This window comes from Leptonychotes weddellii, chromosome 14, assembly GCF_054177405.1.
Source record: "Leptonychotes weddellii isolate Sample4059 chromosome 14, ASM5417740v2, whole genome shotgun sequence".
NCBI classification, from domain to species: domain Eukaryota; kingdom Metazoa; phylum Chordata; class Mammalia; order Carnivora; family Phocidae; genus Leptonychotes; species Leptonychotes weddellii.
This window is the reverse complement of record NC_138382.1, coordinates 73980956-74000990: the sequence shown is the minus strand read 5'-3', so window position 1 is coordinate 74000990 and position 20035 is coordinate 73980956. Positions and strand designations below refer to the sequence as shown.

General features: G+C 56.0%; 1 protein-coding gene across 1 annotated transcript; it reads right to left on the bottom strand.

Annotated features, from left to right (window-relative positions):
• Window positions 1-3564: 3564 nt before the first annotated feature.
• On the bottom strand, window positions 3565-18880 carry URM1 (ubiquitin related modifier 1). The gene is made up of 5 exons (XM_006749166.3): window positions 18775-18880; window positions 14544-14614; window positions 6312-6393; window positions 4963-5011; window positions 3565-4633 (listed from the first exon to the last, which is right to left on the bottom strand). The coding sequence occupies exons 1-5, from the start codon at window positions 18807-18809 to the stop codon at window positions 4565-4567; spliced, it is 306 nt and encodes a 101-aa protein (XP_006749229.1). The 5' UTR covers window positions 18810-18880; the 3' UTR covers window positions 3565-4564.
• Window positions 18881-20035: the final 1155 nt, after the last annotated feature.

The following is a 20035-nucleotide window of genomic DNA, read 5'->3' as shown; positions in this document are numbered from 1 at the left end:
AGAAACTGGTATGTATTCCCCCAGCTGACTGAGAACCTTCTCTGCGCCAGACCTGGCTGGGCTGGGGGTGGGAGGCACATCAGACCTAGACAGAGCCCCAAGCCTCCCAAAACAGTGGGCTGTCCAGTGGAAGAGACATGACAAGACAAGCATTAATAGCATTCACGCCCCTCTCGCCCTCCCCCTGCTCCCCCACCCCCATGCGCCCCCTGCCCCCTGCCAGAGCTGAGGTATCCAGAAGCCTGCAGGAGGTATCCTGGGAATCAAGCCCTTGTCCTTGGTCTGGGGAGAGGGCAGTCTCCAGATCCCTAGTGGGGGTGTGGTCTCTGGAGATGGCATCTTCAGCCTGGGGGTTGAGACTGCATGCCCTCCTCCCTTATCCTTCAGCAGAGCCTTTTAAGGGGGTGACCCTCTGACCTCCACACTGTTCCCCCTCACCCTCCAGCTAGATAGAAGTCCCTAGGGCAGCAGCTTAAAGAAGGAGGGCTCCGGAGGCCTCAGGTTAGCTGCAGATGGGAGGCCAGGATTGGGCCTGAAAAGACTCTGGGGTCCCCTGGGCACTCCTGGGGAGCTCAGCCAAGGCCAGGGGGCCTGAGTCAGGTCCATGGGAGTGTAGCGCCGAGATGCGGGTGCCTGGCCCAGGACAAGGGAGGGGACGATGGTTCAGTCAAGGGAGCAGGCGGGGCATTGGGAGTCTAGGGCCCAGGGTGGGGGTGGGAGGGCGAGGGGTCCGGCCGGTGCAGGGGAGGGGGGCGCCCCCGGGGAGGGGCACGCTATGTCTTTAAGAGCTGCCTGAGCGCAGGTTGCAGCTGCCTGGCCAGCCCGAGAGACAGCGGAGATTCATTACCCGCCGACACAATGACCATTGATGGCCCCGTGGCGTTATTCAAATCCAGTACCAATTGCAGCCGAGCCCCTTTCTCCGCGCCAGGCCCGTATTGTTGGAGCGGCCCACTAAAAGCCCGCCCCGGCCCCGAGCCGCCAGAGGCGCCCGCTCGGGTTCAGCCCTGCGCCTCGCCAGCCCGCCGGCTCCCAGCCCGGCTCCCCGGGCGCTGCAGGTGACCCGGCGGCGCATTCCAGCGCTCCCCGCCGCCCGGGCCCCCGCCGCCACCGCCACCGCCGGCCGCGACTCAGCCACAGGGAAGCGGAGAGCGCCGGAGCCGGTGCGTGCGGGGCTGGGCGGGGGCGGGGACCCCACGAGTCCAGCAGCCCGCACCCCGGGCTCGGAAACGCGACCCGGCCTCGGGCCCCTGCTTTCCGGATTCCCGGCGAGCCCGGGGAGCCCAGGCTGGGGGCGGGGAGAGGGGAGTTGGGGTTCCCCGGCCCTGACAGAGGAGATTCCCCCGACTCAGGGCGGCGCAGAGACCCAACGCGGGCTACTCTAGGGACCCCGGGCCGCGATCGAAGGAGACACACGCCAGGGGCGATGGGGATCCCCACGCAGGGTCGGGATCCGCGTGCTTGCTCGTCCACCTTACCGCGGGATGGGCCGCGACCGCTGAGCGTCTGCGAGGTAGTCGGACGCGCAGCTCCGGAGATCTCCTGGTCCGGCGCTTTTAAGGAGCCAAGCGGAAGCCCGCACGCAGGAAACCGGGGCCCCGAACTCGGGGGCTTCGCCACTGATTGTCCAAACGCAATTCTTGTACGAGTCTGCGGCCAACCGAGAATTGTGGCTGGACATCTGTGGCTGAGCTCCGGGCGCAACAGGGGCGGAAGCCGCAGGAACCGAGCTCGGCGCGGGCGAGACCCCTCGGGGAGGCGGCTGGCTGGCCCCAGCGCGAGGATCGCGGCCCCAGCCGAGAGCGCAAAAGAGGGACGCCGGTCCCTGCCACCAGCGCCGCCATCCTCATCCTCGTCGTCGTCGTCCTCCTCCTTCTCCTCCTCCTCTGCGGGTGACCAGTCGTGGCTGGCGGGGGCCTCCAGTCGATCGCGTCGTTTTTCCCTTTTTCAAATTTCGGCCGGGAACGAAGGTGGCACGCCGCGGCGGGGCATGACTGTGGTCCGGGGAGCCCGCCCTCGGCCCGAGCCGCAGCAAGTCGGGGGCGAAAGAAGATGCCGGCGGAACGCGCTCGCTAATTCGTTTTGAATTGGTTTTAACCTAGCCCCCACCAATGCCCCCCAAACAAAAAAGCCTAAACCAACCCCTAAATCCCAAATAAACCGACCCCTCCCGCCAGCCCCTCCAGACGGACCGATGGGCTGAGCCTCCTCCAGCCGCAGCAGGAGTCAGAGGAGTCGGAGAAGCGTCGAGAATGATGCGCTCCAGCCGGGCAATCGCCTCGGCTTTGGAAACAACTTGGACAAACGAATCCTTTTCATTAAAGACAAACCTTCGGAGATAGTGGGGTTTACTTATTCGTTTATTTCCTCAAAAGTGGGGGTTCAGGAGTTGTGGGGGGGCAGCTGGGTGTTGCCGGGGCTGAGCCCAGGTCACCTGTTACTGACCCCCATTCCGCTGGGGACTGAAAATGACCCAAAATGCTGCGGAGTGGGGCTTGGGCCAGTTTCAGCGATGGTGCTGGTATCCCCCACCCGGGAGAACCTGGTTTTCTCAGTGTATCCTCCTGCCCTACTCCTCAGCATTAATTGGGGTGCCCTGGCAGAAGGGATATCCCGAATCTACTCTCCCTCTTCCCAGTGCAGGCGGGAAAGGAATTCTATCGTCCTGTTTCCAGGACTTGGAATCCCAGGTGGGACAATGGGCCACTCCAGTGGGGCTGGAGGCAAGGAGGAACCTCCAGGATACAGGAATCAATGAGACTGTAGGGGGCCATTTCAAATCCCTTGCTCCGTTCCCTAACATGGAGACCCTAACCGCAGCACCTAGTTCTTGTTGGTCATAACAGCCTTTCTAGACAGCAGCTGGACCCCAACACTGACCTTAATTTGCACTCAGACCAGCTCCTACCCATAACCCCAACATGGCTGGCCCCCACCTACACATACCCAGAGGGTCTCTACCCGTAGATTGCTGGAGAGAAGCCCAGAAGCCAGGGGTCGTGTGTCCTCTAGGCCTTGAGAATGATGTGCATACACATCCCCTCCACCCCCAACACTGCTGAGACAACCATTTGGCACTTTCATCTCCACAGGAGAGAGGTTCTACCTTAAATTATTGACATTTAATGAAAAACAATGTTTTGGGTGGAATGATGTTAATGCCCTAATTTTTTTTTTTTTTTTTGAGGTTTTTTCCCCAGCGAAGCTTCTTCTCCACGTCATGGGAAGGGAGGTTCAGCAGTTTGACATGACACCCCCATTCTGGTTTCTGGGGCTGCGGGCTGCAGCTGGTGGGACAAAGCCTGGCCTTGGACAAGTAGAGAAGTGTCCTGGGACCCAGACTGGGCAGCACAGACAGGCTCTGCCATCCCCTTCTCCAGATGGCCCTATCAGACCATTCTCTCCCAGACAGTCTGTGTAGTCTGGGTTTGAACCCCTGCCCTCTTTTTGGGTGAAGGGCAGCTCTGAAAGTCCTAGGCTAAGGGCAGAGAGGTTGGACCAGGGACCATGGCTGGGGGGATGTGGAGTGTCACTGGTTTCTAAGGATGAAGCTCCAGGCAAAGCTAGTAAACACCCTAGTCTTTTATTTGCCCAAGGCCAGCTGTTGCAGGCAATGAGGCCCCAAGACTTCCAGAAGGGATGAAGGGAGGAGGGGCAAACCATCCTGCCTACCAGGTGCTGCCTGCCCCCACCCTGCTTCCTGCAGGAGGTGGGAAAGGAGATAAAGTCTACATTTGTGCCATCAAGGATCACACCTGCTTTCAGATACTTATAAACATTCAGTTGCTGTTGAGGAGGAAACTGAGGCACTCTGACATCCCAGGCCTCTATGTGCCAGTCCAAGCTTTTGCCTGCTCCTCTTTCTCTCTCTCCAGAATGAGCTGCAGGCAGCCTTTTGCTGGGGGAGGGCCTTAGGAGCCCATCTGGTGGCCTGTGGGGGGGAAGGCCAGCCAGGGTCAAGGGCTGGGGATGGGGGAGCAGGAGGAGGGTGTGGTTGGAAGAGCAGCTGCTGGGAGGGGGGAGTCAGCACTGAATAGGGGACCCCAGCTGGGGTTCCATAATGGTATCAGTGGGGGACAGCCAGAGCCCTCTGCTGTCTAGATGGGGAAACTGAGGCAGAGACTCCCCCCATCTTAGAGAAGGGAGGGGCTTCCTATCAGCTATTCCTGTCCATTCATCTTCCCCACGAAGACACTACAGCCCGGGAGCTGGAGTGCCTCGTCAGTGGTCACTCGATGTTTAGACTGAGACACAAGGAATGGAAGGCAGCTGGGTCACCTGGCCAGGGAGCCCCCTCCTGTTGTGACAAAGCAGAGGGGCACCCTCCCCCACCTCAGCTGCTGGGGAGGGAGGCAGGGCTGAGCCTGCCCGCCCCCACTCACGTGCCTGAGAAAGGCTCATTTTTAGCACCTGGCCTCTTTTCCCTGCCTGGAGGGAGCTCGGGGGACAGAGCAGGGAAGAAAGCAGCCAAGGGGGACAGGGAGACCTGGAAGCAGGGCCCCAGGGGATGTCTGATTTTGCTCTTCTCCCCACGCCAAGGGAACCCGGGCCCAGAGCGGGGCCCTCAGCCGCCATGCAGCGTGGATATGAAGAGGATGCTGTCCTGGTCCTGCAGCTGGTAGTCCAGCTCGCCCTGGTCCAGGAGAGAAAGGAGACGTCAGGGGCTTCTCCTCAGCTGTCGGGAAGGGAGAAGGGGGCTTGGTCGCTTTGGGAGAGAAGGATAAAATCTACCAGAAAAATGGGTGCCCTGCATATTAACCTGCCAATCTTCGGGATGGAGGCGAGAACACCACTTCCCCCAGCTACCTGTTCCTTCCTCCCTCGGGTGGGAGACTTGAGTGGCCCCACTTTGGAAGCCAAGTGGGACCCGGGACTAGCCAGCCAACCCCACTGGGCCTGATGAAAGACCCAAGGCTGTCCTGGGGAAGCAGTGAGGGGAGGGATGTCTCCCGAGGTACTGACCAGCAGTTCCCAGTCCGCATCGTTAACCAGCACCAGAATTCCTGGCCGCCTGTGGGAAAGAGGGCGTGAGGAGCTGGGAGTGAAGGGCAGGAGGCAGTTGGCAGCAGGGGCATAGAGGCTGAGACACCTGGGCTGGAGGACAGTGTGGTGGGAGCTTGTCCTCCTGAGGTTCTGATGAAAAATCACCCAGGAAGTGGAGGGGACACTGAGTCTAAAGGAAACCAGGCCAGACAGTGGTAGCTTTTGGGGTGATATGGAAAACGGGTACAAATTCCAGCACCACCTCCTAGACCTCAGGCAACTCATTTTGTTTCTCCGAGCATCAGTTTCCTCATCTGCAAATGGCACAAATTACGCAGCCATCCTCCCAGGTCTGCGCCAGAATGAGACGGGACGATGCATGGCAGGCACCTGCCTGCCTGTGTCTACCCCTGTAACCACTGGCAGCAGCACAGTTTTCCAGGGCTCTCACCTCACCCTCCTGGGCCTCCCGCAGGCCCGTCCCGGAGATGAGGCTATCTTGGCTCTTCGGAACCAGGGGCCTCAAGCACCCACATACCTGAGAGCAGCCCTGCCTGCTGTAAGGCAGGGGAGGCTGACATCTGGACAGCTACCCGCCTGGCAGCAGCCCAAGGAGCACTACTGTCCTTGGGGGGTGGCCTCCGGGACGGCAGGACCGTGACCTGAGCCAGGGCTTGAACGGCAGCCTTAGCACCCAGGGCCTGCTGGTGACCTCCGCTGCAAGGGGATGGTGACTGGCTCCCACAAGTGCCTTGCCCACCTCTCTTACACCTTAGGCCTCCTTCTTGTCGAAGCAGAGTGACTTCTTGGCTGTGACACGGAGTGTGGCTCTTTTCCCAGGAGGCCGGGCTAGGTCCGGGACAGGTCCAGAAGCTCTGGGCTAGGGGCAGGGGCGTGCTCACCCCAGTGAGCACGAACGTGCGCGTGTGTGCGTGCACCTGCGCACAGTGACTCCCTGGGATTCTAGACCTGTGCCCTCCAGGATGGCATCTAGGAGGCACCATTCTCATTTCTAGGGCTCAACGGACTCATGTGCTTTGCAGCTTCTACACTGGACAGCACAGAATACACAACATTTCCATCATCACAGAACGTTCTACGGGACAACCACAGTTCCAGATTGTCGAGGGATGCAAGGGACTGTGGGCAGCATCTTTTTCTCAGGACTTCCTGTATGGAGAGAGTAGCTGAGGCCCAGAGACAGAGGGAGGATAAAGGGGAGAACAGGACCCCAAGAAGGCTGCGGGTGAACCCAAGGATAGGGGCTCAAACCTCCTTCCCCCCTGCCCCCGCCTGCCCTCCTCAGGGAAGGGAAGAAAGGGACTCACACGCTGTCTCCCTGGATGAACAATTCTGGCCGCTCTTTTAGCAAATTCTTCTTGATCCAGACAAGGAGGTTCCGGATGTCCCCTAGAGAGGAAGGCACAGAACAAGCTCGTGTCAAACCCCAATGATTCCCGGCCCCCAGAGCCTTGCCTGGATCAGAAGGAAGTGAACATGGGGCTTAGAGGCCTCTTTTAGACCAGGCTCTTGTGACCCCTGGACTTGCAGATTCCCAAAGTGAGGAAGGGGGCTAGGTGACCAGCATCCTGCCAGAGAGGCCTTCAGAGAAAGTGGTGCTGCTCAAGGCTTAAAGAGGTGACGGGGCCTCAAGACAGACAGGCTTCTGAAGGGCCCTGCAGGACCCCCTCCACCCTTCTCTCTCCAGCCAGTCCCAGATGGGGAGGACTCAGCTTTGCTCTCAGAGGGGTCTGCATATATTTCCCTTTGTGAGGGAAGAAAAACAATTGCTGAGCCGATAACATCAGTTAATTTCCTCTGGCAGAGGGAGAGAAGGATCCTTCACCAGCCAGGGCCGCTGACAAATCACTGCCCCGCTACCCCCACCTTCACAGAGTCCCCCCAGGCCAGGGACGGCCACCCTGAATAGGCAAGAGGTTCAGGATCGAAAGGGCCTCTCCTGCTCAGCTTGGACACTGAGGTCAGCCACTCTGGGGTTCTGGGACAGCCACTGAGCTCTGTGCACATCATGTGGAGGCTCAGAGCTACCTGTCCCCTGGATCACCTCTCCTTTCCTAGGAGCAGGTCCCAGGCCACAGCACACTGAAACCTGGCTCCATAAACACCTCAAAGCCTACAGCCCTCAAATGTCCAACTGTCTCCTTCTCCAACAGACTGTCTCCTGAGGCTGCAGTTCCTTCTCTCCTCGAGACCACTTGAGGACTGAAGGCCCCGGGGAGACAACTAGTCTCTAGGGAGTCACAGGGGCTTGAGGCCAGCCACCTCCATCCTGACTTAGTCTCCCGGAGGGGTCTGCTGTCCTGGACCCACGCCTGAGCAGAGCTCAGAGGCGAAGCTGAAGAAGGGCCCAGGCAGCGCCTTGGTTTCTCCATGCAGAGTGACAGCCCCGGCCTGCAGCTGAGGAAAAGGCTGCTTGGCTGAGAAGCTCCGCTCTGCCCCAGTCTCGGCCCAGAAGCGTGTCTCCACCACAGAACCAGCCTCGGGCAGGGTTTTAAGGCATTCTCCCTGACCTGCATGCCACCCTCCTGAGAGGCAGGCAGGCTGCACCCGGGACGGACCCATTCACTCTGCTCCATGCCAACTTCCCTGGATTGTCCGCCAGCAGAGCACGGGGCCATGGGCAAAGTGTCCAAGATCTGAGGCTGCCGCCTTTCAGTTGTAATTCCTGCTTTTAAACAAAGCAGATTGGAGTCCTCATGGTCCCTGGAGCGGGCAGGGGATGCAGAGTGTAGCCTCCAACTAGCTGCAGTCCATTTGGACTCCTGGCTGGGTTCCTCCCTGAGGCCTGGTCTCAGAGGCTCCCCTTCGGCCTCCATCTTGGCACTGTCTGGTGGGCCGCCAGCCCATACATCTTGTGGCCGCTCGATACAGCCGATGGGGTCTGATGCATCCATCAGCCAGCCGTGGCAGGCGGGGCTGTGCCTGTGTGTGTGGAGGAGCCGAGAGGCACTGGGCAGTGCCTGGCCCGAGGGCCACCAGATGCACCTCCACAGCCCCGGCTGGCCTGTACAGAACCGGGACCCAGTTGGGTCAAGGGCCCGGACTCCCTCCAAAAGGAGGGGGCTTCTGCTCCACTCTGGATAGGCTGAGGGGAGGGGGGAGGGCTAGTGGTCATGTCGGGGTCATCCAAGTGATGGCACCATCATGGAGTCCCAGAGGGGTGGACTGGGGGGTGAGTCTGCTGTCAGTACGGGCTCATTTATCATGATGCTCCTCTTTGCTGAGGTCACTCCCTCCCTCCTCTGTGCCCCCCAGGCCTGCCCACATTCTTGATAGCCTGTTTCCATGGTGAGGTCGCCGTATTGTTCCCCCATGCCTGGATTTGGGGGTGGGGAGAGGTGGAACTCGCTGCTCCTTTCGCAGGGAGGCCTTGCAAGGGCCACACGGCCTGGCCTGAAACACACCCCCAGGGACATCTTGCTAGGCTTGCTGAGGCCCAGACAATATGCAAATAGCCTCCAAGCCAGATGGTCGGCTTCCAAAGGCGCCCAGGGGAGGAGGAAGGGTTGAGCAGAGTCAGGGACTGGTGGCTCTGGGGAATCTCCCGTTCACCTTCCCCCTCTAGGTCCTCCTGCCTTCCCACTCCACTGAGGGTGGTTTCTCTCCGGGGATCCCATGTAGTCACTCACAAGACAAATATTTATTGAGCAACTACTATGTGCCAGGTGCTAGGAAGACAGCCAATTAGTTGCGATAAATGCTATCTCCTGAGTGCGGGGGCAGGAAAACTTTTCGGAAGATGTTCGCATTGATGCTGAGGCCTGAAGGATGAGTAGGGCAGGATGGGGAAGCACCCCAGGCAGAAGAAGGCACATACACGAAGACCTGAGGCAGGACGGAATTGGCAGGTTCGAGGTAATAGAACAGAGAAGACAAGAAGATCAGCATGAGAGCAGGCCGGACCATGCGGGGCATGCAGGGGCCTTGTGACAGGTCTGCTCTGGAAGAGGCCTCTCCTTCCTCGTGAACCCCAAGTGTGCTCTGTGGGTACAGAACCCACGCTGTCTGGGCCGCTGCTCCACGTTTCTCTGGTGACGCTCGGTATCAAGATCCAGCTCAAATGCCCGGCATGTCCTGAGGACCCCGCGCAGTCTCCCACACAGAACCCGCCTGACGTATTTGCTGACAATGCGGACAACTGCAGAGGGCGGAGGAGAGGTTGAGAACAGAGGCAGTTCCGGTTCTGAGTTTGAGCCATTACTTCCTGGCCCTATGACCTTGGCTGTGGGGTTCTCTGAGCCTCTGCTTCCTTCTTTGGGGGAATGGTAAGAACACCCCACAGGGCTGTTGTGAGGACCGAGTAAGATGATCCATATAAAGCTCCCGGCACATCCGTGCCGTAATTGTTCTGTGATCCGGAGGGAAAACCTGTACCCTTTGCCCTCTCCCAATGTCTTGAGCTTCTACATGCTCTGCTCAGGCCCCTGGCCCCCTGGGGATGGGCTGCGACAGCCCGGCACTCATGGGATAGTGCTGGGACTGGCTGGGGCTTTTCCAAGGGATCTATCACCTCGCCATCAGAAGTGCGAGGGCAATGAGGGAATGGGGGGGACTGGGAATGGTGAGGGAGCCCCAGACACTGGCCTTCCTTCCATTTTATTTATAAAAATCATTTTATTGATTTATTTTTTAAAGTAACCTCTATACCCAACGTGGGGCTTGAATTCACGACCCCAAGATCAAGAGTTCAATGCTCTGCTGAGCCAGCCAGGTGCCCCCTTTCCTCCATTTTAGATGTTCAGACCCCTAACATGCTCCGGGGACAACCGAGGTGGAAGGACTCACATTCTGAGGCTGTGGGGGCCAGAAGGCCGGCGCTGGATGGGCACCTAAAACAAGGTCTCCGTGAGGAAGTCTGGCCCGCGCATTTGGGGAAGAGCAGGAGTGGGAGCTGCTGTGCTGTGGCAGGGTGGTTAAGAGTTGGGGTTCTGGAGCCGGGAGACCCTGGGCCGCTGCTAGATGCCCTGCGCAGGAAGTCACCTTGCCTTTCAGTCTCAGTGTCAGCCTCTGACAAATGGGGACAGCAGTTCAAACCCCAAAGCACTGCCATGAGGGTTCAGGCATAAGGTAGCAGCAGGCCCTGTGGAGTGTCCAACACACAGGACAAATGTCCATTTGCCCACAGTGACTCAGGGCTCCTTATCCTCTTGGCTGCCAGACCGCTCTCCTGAAGCCTGCCGGCAAAGGGGCACCACACACACTACTCTTAGAGAGCACCAACAAAAGCTCCCACCAGGATCGCTCGCCCCAGTGGACTGTCCTTGTCTGGGGACACTGACCATCCACGGTGGCAGGGGCCCTCCACTGGTGTCCATCCTAGCTTCTTGGGCTGAAAGAGAACAATCCCAAGGTCTTATCTGATAATGAACCCCAACTGCAACAGACCCACATCCAGCCTCTCTTTGATCACCTCCAGGGAGAACTTTTCTCCTAACCAGAAATCTGTCTTCCTGACACTCCCAAGGAGCCTGGTTGGTCCGTGGGGACCACACCAACAAAAGCGGCCCCTCTTCCCCATGCCACTCAGATCTGGGAGAGCTGGATCCCCTAAGTCTTCTCCTCCATAAGGTTAAACCGCTCCAGTTCCCACCAAGTCCACCAGGCTCCAGGCTCTTCTGGGAGCCCACCCCAGGCCTTAGTTGAAAAGGGAGAAGAAAGAGCAGGGATGGGGGGAGTAAAGGAGAAGAGAGGGTAGAGGGAACATCAGAGGGTCCATTTACAAGTGAATGGGGGTAAGAATGGAGCAGTTTGTGGGCTAAACTGGCCTCAGAAGGAGGTTTACAGATGTGCAGGGGACGCTCCTCATTGTTTAATTAAGCAGAAAGTGGATCTTTTCAAAAGCAATTTTGCACAGGGACTGGGAGGGGTTGGGGGAGAGGAGGGCAGTGGGGAGGGGATCAGCAAACAGGCCCCAGAGCAGAGAAAGGAACAGCTGGCCCCAGAGAGGCTGTGAAATGCATGCTAAGCAGTTTAAAGCGCCGGGAGCTCCCTCCAGCTCCCTAGCCGGCCACCTTGTAATACAAAGGCAGGGCAGAGGGAGAAGGGCAGGGAAAGGTGAGGCCTACTGTCTCCTCCTGGGGACCAGGGCAGGTAAGGACCGCAAGGGGACAGTCTGTCTTCCCTGACATTTTGGGTTTGCTCCAGGCCACTGACCAACCATGGGCTGGGGGCCTTGCGTTAAGAGACCCTTGATGTATAAAAGCCAGCCCCCAGTGGCCGCAATGTCCGAAACTGATGGCGCCTACCAACCCCTGCCAATCAAGGAGATGGCTGTTAGGACATCCCCCTCAATAAGCATACCTTCTCACCAACACAGCCTGATGCCCAGAATTATGGGCTCAGATCTGGAAGCAACTTTTCCAAACTGTGGATGTCCAATGGGTAACCAGCTCAATAAAGACTAAATCTAGCCCAACCTCCCGTTTCACAGATGGGAAAAAAGAGGCCCGCAGAAGTAAGTGATCTGCAAATGCGCACTGGCAGGGCTCCTCTTGCAGGCTCGCCCCCTTTGGCCTTGCCCATCCTCTTTCTCCAAGTTGGCTGGGTTGGAAGCTCTCCCCTGGCCCAGGACCCAGGGCCCTGGAGTCCCCTTGTTTGTGAGACTTGTCACAATCCATAATCTTATGGTTGCTATTTTCTCTGCTGGAGTCTCCGAGACCTGCTTGGCCAAGTGGCAGCCCCTGGGCTGGGAAGGCTGCCAGTCGACAGAGCTGGGCACGGGCTGGGGGGAAGAGTGGGACTCTGCTGGCAGCACCCGTTGGGCTCCTGTGTGCCAGGGTAGTGCCTGGCAGCTGGCAGCCGGCTCTGCGGCTGCAGGGTGACCTACGCCTCTGGGCGCAGCAGGGAGAAAATGGGAACCAGGAGTGGAGATCCACAGCCAAGGGCCCGGAGACTGAGTCAAGGGGCCATTTCAGCTTCTCTCCCCTGCTTGCTTTTCTGCCATCCCGGAGAGGGGAGGGGAGTCCCCCTCTACCCACTAAGCAGTGAATGGAGGACGAGAGATCAAATACCTGGGTCTTAGCCCTGCCTCCCTACTTACGTAACTTTGGACAGGTCACTGTCTCTCTCTCTCTCTCTCTCTCTGAGGTTTGGTTTTCTTGATCATATATAATATCCACTGGGGTCATTACAAAAATCAAAGCAAGTAGCTGTTGAAGGCATGAACGAATGAATGAATGAACGAACGAAAGAAAAGTGTAGGAACCAGAAAATACACTGCAGGTGTGAGATGTCATGTGACTCAGGGAGTTCGTGGCTCCATGTAAGGACTTTGGAGACCCTGAAATCTGGTTCTAAATCCCAGCTCTGCCATTTAAATAACCATACGGTGTGGACTAAGACGACCCCTGGCATCTCTGAGTTGGGGTTTCCAGTTTTTAAACTGGGAATAATAATGGCAGTTACCACCTAAGAATTTGTGACAGTTACTTGCACAACCAACCAGGGTTGTGCCTACCATGCCAAACTCAGCCTGTGGTCCTCATCACACTGGCCTTTCTTCAGTTCCTAGACCACCCTGAGGCCTTTGACCAAGAGGCCCTCACAAGAGCTACCCCCTCTGCCTGGAATGGGCCCCAGCACCTCTGCTCTCCCTCCCAACTTACCAGCCAGCCGCTTTTTACCCTTCAGGCCTTCACCTCAAAGTCATCCCTTTAGAGACCTTCCCTTACCGCGTGCTCTCCTTCAAAGCACCTGTTTGCTCTCCTCATGCCAATGCCCACCACACTAGGTGTTTCCTGGTTTGCTGCCTGCCTCCACTTCTACTACACTCCATGCAGGGCAAGAGCCGCATCTGTTTTGCTCACCACCGAATACCCAGCAACTAGTACAGTGCCTGATACAAAGGAGGCATCAGAACAAGATATGCCAACCCCAACCACAGAGTGAGTACCTCTTCCAGCTCTGGCACATGGTAACCATTCAGCCAATGGGCGAATGAGGGGGACTGGAATCATTAACCCTGGGGACATCTGAGCCACGCAATCGCGGGGGAAATGAATCATAACTCATGAGACTTTACTAACTTCCTGGCCAGGTCTTTACGGCTGGATCCTTGAGAGGCTTCTTCTGAGAGCCCCTTGTTCCCTCCCCAGGCTGTGTGGCCATCTGTCAAACTAAGAACCAGTCACCTTTATCTTCCTGGGTCTTCCCTCACCGGGGACGCACACCGTCCCCCAGTCCTGACATTTCACCCCAGCCTCATGCCCACTCCCAGTTCAAGGACGGCAGCGTCCTGTGCTTTGGTTAACGTCCCCCGGCTCGGAATGTGGCAAACAACCCCATCCTATGCCACTGCTCTCCACCCCAAGGCAGGGTCACAGACAGCCTTGGCAGCCAGTGAATTTGGACAACTGTTTGATTCCCGGCAGATGTGTGTCCAGTTCCAGAATAACCCCGTCAGAGCTCATGACCATTTCTCAACTGCCTGCTTCCATGAACCCCATTCCCCTGCCTCCTCACAGGATCGATCCCCCCACCTCCCGAAGTATCTCAGCCTTAGGCGGAGATGGGCTCCCATTCTGAGCGTTCCGTTTTTTTTTTTTTTTAAGATTTTATTTTTTGACAGAGAGAGACAGAGAGAGCAAGAGAGGGAACACAAGCAGGGGGAGTGGGAGAGGGAGAAGCAGGCTTCCCGCAGAGCAGGGAGCCTGATGCGGGGCTCGATCCCAGGACCCTGGGATCACGACCTGAGCCGAAGGCAGACGCTTAACGACTGAGCCACCCAGGCGCCTCTGAGTGTTCTGCTCTTGTGAGGACCCACTGCTAGGGCTGCAGGGCACCTCTGGGGTTGTGATGTCCAGGCCCCTGCCTCTAGGCTACACGGATATTTACCCAGCTGGACTCTTGCAAGTTACCTCTTCAACCACTGCCTTCCCCGCCCCCCCGCCCAGTGTGAAGGCAGAGACTGGCTCATATTTGCATGTCTCCCCAGTGCCTGGTACATGGTTTGCCACACAGGAGCTGCTCAGCATATACTTGTTAAAGGATAATGAGCAAGTACTTGAATGGACAAACAAAAACATCTCACTGTCTCCCTTAGTCAACTTCCCCAATCCTTTCTGGCTGGATACTTTCCGCCTCATCTAAACCCCCTCACCATGTGAGCCCATCCACACTGTTCCATTCTTGATGAAGGTGACCCCCTTCACGAGGACACCTCTCTGCTGCCATCGAGTAACAACGGAGATGCATGCTATGGCTTTTAGCACATAGGGACTTACGTCCTTACCTCATATGTAGGAACACTAAAGCTCAGAGAGGTGAGGCCCCTGGCCTAAGGTTCTAAGGAGATCCAAACTCCAGTCTATCTGAATACAGAACCCGTATCTGTAAGGACGAAACTAAGCTACCTCCCTCCTGCAAAGCTGGCTCATCTTAGAGAGCATGGGGGAAGGGTACTCTAGTGATGTCTCTTCCTTACTCTCCTCTCTCCCTCTGGCCAGGGAAATTCTACCCATTCCCTCTTGAACAGGGCTGAGTGACGCCTTAGATTCCCGCTCAGCAGCCCCCAGAGAGGGGCCCAGAAAGCGCATACTCACAGGGCTCCTCCTGTCCAGGTAAGGTGACCTGATGTTTCTTTACGCCATCGAAAAGGAGTTCCGCGCCGCCTCTGCAAAGGAGGGCCAGAGAAAGACAGCCAGGTGAGCTCCTGCAAAAACTTAGCCAAGACTGAAAACTGAGGAGGGGGCTGACATTAGAAGCTGAAGAGATGCACAGACCGAGGCTCAGGGACAGCTGGAGTACCAGTATGTGACTGATTCTCAAATTTGACTTCCTGATATGGTCAAGTAGGATGTAAATAAGTCCTACCAATGACCAGGCACCCAATTTTGCAGACTCTCATTTTTACTCCTCTACTTTCTCAAGAGGCAGCTTAGCATATGGGTGCAGAGCACAAGCTTTGGAGCCGTTGCCCCGAGATGCAGACCACACTCCACCTCTGCCTGATGCCCAGACCTTGGGCACGTGACTTCATGTTCTCAAGCCTCAATCTCTTTCCATCTACACAAGTGTTGAGAAGCCACTATCAGACATGATGGAGACCCTGTGTGTTGAGGGGTTTCCTTTGGCCAGGGGAGGGTTTGAAATGGCCCAGCTTGTGCCACACATTGCTGGCCTGGTGGGCACACCACAGTGCTGGAGGTTGAGACTCCACTGGGCTTAGCAATAACTTTGCCATTTACAAGAACACTCTTCATCTCATTTCATCCACAGGGCAAACCAGGTAAGGAGTCAGGGAGGCAAACATTATCAGTTCCATCCGATGGAGAAGCAGACTGAGGCCTGGAGAGGTTAAGTGACTTGCCCAAGGTCACAGAGGCAGTAGTTGAAGTAGGATCTAAATTCCAACTGGTTTCTGCTCAGCCCCAGCAACCTTGACAGAAAGAAAACAAGACTCCCCAAAGGTCAGAAAGCCCCTTGAAGGCAGCTTGGTTCACTTCCGTGTGCCAGCACCTGGCCAAGGGGAAGTTGGGACAGCAGAGATGCTTGGAGCCAAGTCCAGAAGCTGGGGCTTATGATGCGGACACGAGGGCTCTTTCAATGCCCCACAGTGCTTCTTCCTCTGGGTCTCCTGATCCCCATCTCAGACTTCACATGGATCTTAACTGAGAAGGCCTTAACAGACTTTTGATGGATGTGACGCCTCCCACCCCACCACCCTTTCCCAATTTCAGAGAACAGAGATGTCCTGAGACAGTCCACTGGGAGGCAAAGGCAAGGCAAGCATTGTCATGGGGGAAACATGGGGCGACTGTCATCCAAACAAGGTCACGCTTTGTTGATGCAGAAATGTGGAGGGGGAGAGGAGGCCCATCTGTGGCCGCGCGCAGGGCCATTTCAGCTGCAAGCCTGCACAGAGCCTCCATTTATCCCCTTCCAAGAGCCTCGTTCTCTCCTGGGTGGGGGCTGGCACATGCAGCAGCTGGGGTGGGGGAGGGTGACAGGCAAGGAGCTCAGGAGTTGGGGGTCAGAGAAGAGGGGTGGGAACTGGAGGCACTGGGACCCAGGCAAACAACCAAGAGTGGCCAAACCTGGTGGTGCCAGGCTCAGAGGCCAAAGCTGTTTTTCCCTTTGCAAGCGGAGAAAGGGAGAAGCAGTCTCGCTCAGAGTGACCCGTCACCACTGGGTTCACTGGCTCCCAAGGGAGGGGCTGGCATTTCTACTGTCAGCACATCTGGAGGGGAGGAAGGTGAACACCCAGCCTCTGGAGAGATTTAGGGAGGCGGGCAAGGGGCCTGTTTTGGTCCCAGAAGAGAACCAAAGCCAAACATTCTTATGTCCCACAGGGTCTGCTGTTCAAACTCAACTAAGGAGTTACATCTGAAGCTACTTCATCTTCCCTTCACCCCCTAATTCCTGATGGGAGTGTTTGTTGGTACCAGTGGCTGGTACAGACGATCCCCAAACTGCCCTCCCTATTTCTAGCTTATCTCCATCAGCTCATCTCATGTATTTTTTGTTTTGTTTATTTATTTCCTTTCTACCTGCTAGAGTACAAGCTCTGCCTAAAACAGGGTCTGACACACAGTAGGCACTCAAGAAATATTTGCTGAATGAATGAAAATGCCCATTCTTCCTTCTTCTCTGACCTCAATGGCCCTGCCTCCCTTTGCCAACACCTACAAGTCTTAGGAAGAAAGAAAAGGGGTGAGGGAAAGGGAATCTCACATCTGGACACACAACACATCTCTACTGCATACTTTGAACCTTGTGTGATCTAAGAAAAGGCACCGCTCAGGACAGTTCAGGAGGCAAGACAAAGGAGGGCAGAACTCGTTCCTCACAAGAGAGTGAACGGTGTGAGAGATCTTCTAGAGAGTCTATCAAAGCTGGTCGGACTGACAGGACCACATCTACTCAGGGAAAAGAGGCAAAATCCTAAATGGACTCTTCAAGGACCAGAGTGGCACTCAAGGGACAGAAGGGAGAGAATGATGGGCAAGGTGGTTTCTTTGCAAATCTGCTCAGGTTCACAGTGAGGGGTGAAGGAAGTCCACTAAGAAACGTAGATAATGAAAGAGAAGCCAGGGCCGAAAACATGCACTGAGACAAAGAGAGAAGGAATCTGGGTTTGGCATACATCTTAGACATTCTTGCTTCCTGAGAAGCTGCCATTCTCACAGGACACTGAGGTGGTGAGAGGAGGTGTTAGGAGATGGGGAGACAGGGGAGGAATGCTGTGGGGCTCACTCTTGCTCTTGGGGGTGAGGGAGGCTGAAGCTAGAGATGTTTAGGCTAGAAAAGGGGTAATTAAGCTAGTCCGTAAGCTCTGGATGGCAGGGACCCTATCTTCCTCATAGTAGGACTCCCCACTGCTGCCAGCAGAGTACCTGGCAGACAGACATTCCTGATGAACAAGTACCATGTCTGACTCAGTAAGGACGAAAGGTAGGCTGACTGCAGATAAACCTTAACACCGGCAGTCTGCAGCTCTTTTCAGCTCTGCTGAAGCCTGTCAAAACAGCAGGGATCCTCCTAGAACCAAGCTATAGGAGGGTGGGGTGGGGTGGGTATATAGCTGAGCCAAGGGTCAGTGAAGCAAAATAGTCAGGAGGCCAGACCAGTATCGTTCTAATTGGACCCATGGGGCCAGACAATATTGTCAATTAAAATGCAGTTAACATTCATGAGACTAGTCCCTTATTCTAACGGACAGAAACACTGAACACTGGAGGACATGGACAGAGTTCTATTTATCTTTGTATCCTCAGTGCCTGGCTCACTGCCTGGCACATGATAGGCACTCAATAAATGGCTACTGAATGGACTATCCAGTGAAGGGAAAACATGAAAGAAACTGGGGGCACCCCATGGAAGGAAAGGCATTTATGGCCAGAGGTTTTAAATTACCGTTTCAGACTTTCCCTTTCATATAAGCCTTGGCTTGTTTATCTTCACACACACACACACACACACACACACATCTAGTCCCGGCATTTCCCATGTGACTTGAAATTCTACCACCCATCTGTTGGGTCTCAGTTTCTTTGCCTTCTCTCCAAGCTCTGCAGTTTCTCTCAGCTCTGAAATCACATGACAAACCTGTTTGTAGGGGACAGAAGATAGTGGCTTGAGGAGACTTCCTCCCTGATCTGGGTTTGTTTAGCTAGTGGTGTGTGTGCCCCAAGCCTGCTCCTCTCGTCTTGTGCATGCTGTACTGCCAACTCAGCCTCCTCCACCGTGCTATTTATTTATCCCCGTATCTCCACCTGACTCAAGATCTGCAGAAGGCAATCAGCAAGTCTCCTGAAGGTCCTGAAAGGGTTTCAGGTCTGTTTAACACTCCCAAATCTTGAGAAAGAGAAGGAGTCCCGTCTTGGCTACACATCCCACGAGAAACAAGGCTCTAGGAACCGTGTAGGCGGAAACTGCTGCGCGAAAGAAGAAATCTGGGGGTGAAGGGTGGTCCTTCTCGGTTCTAGGAGCTCAGATGCCAGACACACGGGCCTGGTCCAAAACGGGATTAGCAAGGAAGGTAAGGAGGCCGCCAGCTAACCGTCACGCCTTTAGGGTCCGGCAGGGAACAGGGCACTGAGGAGTGCCCAGAGAGCACCTCCACGACTGGGCTTGCGCCTCTATTCCCGGACATACGGCCTCGTCGCCAAGGGAGACCGAACCTCTCAGACTCTCCGAGGCGGGTGGCGTAGCTCTGGGACGGCGCCGGGAGCCTTGGCGATTCGGTCGTGACGGGGACCAAAGCAGAGGGAGGGAAGTTCCGGGCCCTACGACTTCAATCCATCCCCAGGGCGCCCAAGCTCTGTGACTCACCCGAACTCCACCTCCACTGACAAGGGCGCTGCCATGTTGAGGAAGCCGAGCTCACAGGAAATTCCATTTCAACTTCCGGCGTTCCCGCCCCACTTCCGGTAGGCGCGGACGGAAGAGGCGATACCCAGGGAGCCATCCTCTGCAGCTATTGGAGGAAGGCGGAGAGCGAAGAGCGGAGGGGAGGTCACGGCGCTGTTGGAGACTCTCGGTCTCCTCTGCCTTTTAGTGACGGGGTTCAGAGGGCTGGGTGGGCAGCGGCTTGTGGGAGCCGTAGCGAGGTGGGCCCCGGGCATCTTTGTGCGGTACCCGTGAGCCACGTTACTGTTTATCTTGCAAAAGTTAACAAATCTCTCTTAAGCCCGCACACCGCTTGGGTGAGCCCGTCCATTCGTCTTGACTTGAATTTATTTCCAGCCCAGCAATCTCTCCTGAGCTATCGAGTCGCTATGCATCTGCCCCTTTGGTTATCGATTTGGGATTTACTCATTCAACAGATATTTATTGCATGTCCTCCGTGTACCAGGCATCTTGGTGAGTGCTATAGGTGTGTGTGGTGAACGGGATGGGCAAGGTTCCTGCCTTTAGGGCGTTCACAGGCTAGTGGGCGAAGCTAGCTCTAATCAAATAAACGAACCAGTCATACTAATAAATATAAAATCTCAAACCGAAAGAAGTGATCTGAAGTCACAGGAACTTCAAAAAGAAAACAGATTGGGCTGGACCTGAACTGAGCTCTAAAGCCTGAGTAAAGTAGGTGGATGTGAGGGGGAGAGAAACCTCTGGGAGCATTCCAATGAGGAGAACAGAAGATGCAAAGGCTCTGGGTGGGAGACCATGCCGGAGCACCCCAAGAAGGGAAGGTGGAAGTTGGGAAGCAGAGGACCTGGTAAGAGATGAGGCTAGAAAGGGGGCAGGGGCCAAATCATACCTTGGGAGCCAGGTAAGAATTTAATCTCTATTCTAAGAGCAGTGGGAGGCCTCAGAAAGGTTTGGGGAGGGGGTGACATTTGAACTGTGTTTTAAAATATCCTTACCTGGGGCACCTGGGTGGCTGAGTTGATTGAGCATCTGACTTGATTTCAGCTTAGGTCATGATCTCAGAATCCTGAGATCCAGCCCCGAGTAGGGCTCTGAGCTCAGCAGGTGTCTGCTTGAGATTCTCTCTCTCCCTATCCCTCTGCCCCCCCCCGCCACTTGTGTGCGGTTTCTCTCTCAAATAAATATTTTTTTGTTTTTTAGATTTTATTTATTTATTTGACAG

Excerpts from the sequence above, each read along its gene's own strand:
- URM1 (XM_006749166.3), bottom strand. The coding sequence starts at position 18,809 with ATGGCAGCGCCCTTGTCAGTGGAGGTGGAGTTCGG. Across the intron at positions 6,394-14,543 it reads ACCTGGACAGGAGGAGCCCT|GGGACATCCGGAACCTCCTT; the intron begins GTGAGTATGCGC and ends CTTCCTCTCTAG. Across the intron at positions 4,634-4,962 it reads ATGCGGACTGGGAACTGCTG|GGCGAGCTGGACTACCAGCT; the intron begins GTCAGTACCTCG and ends CTCCTGGACCAG.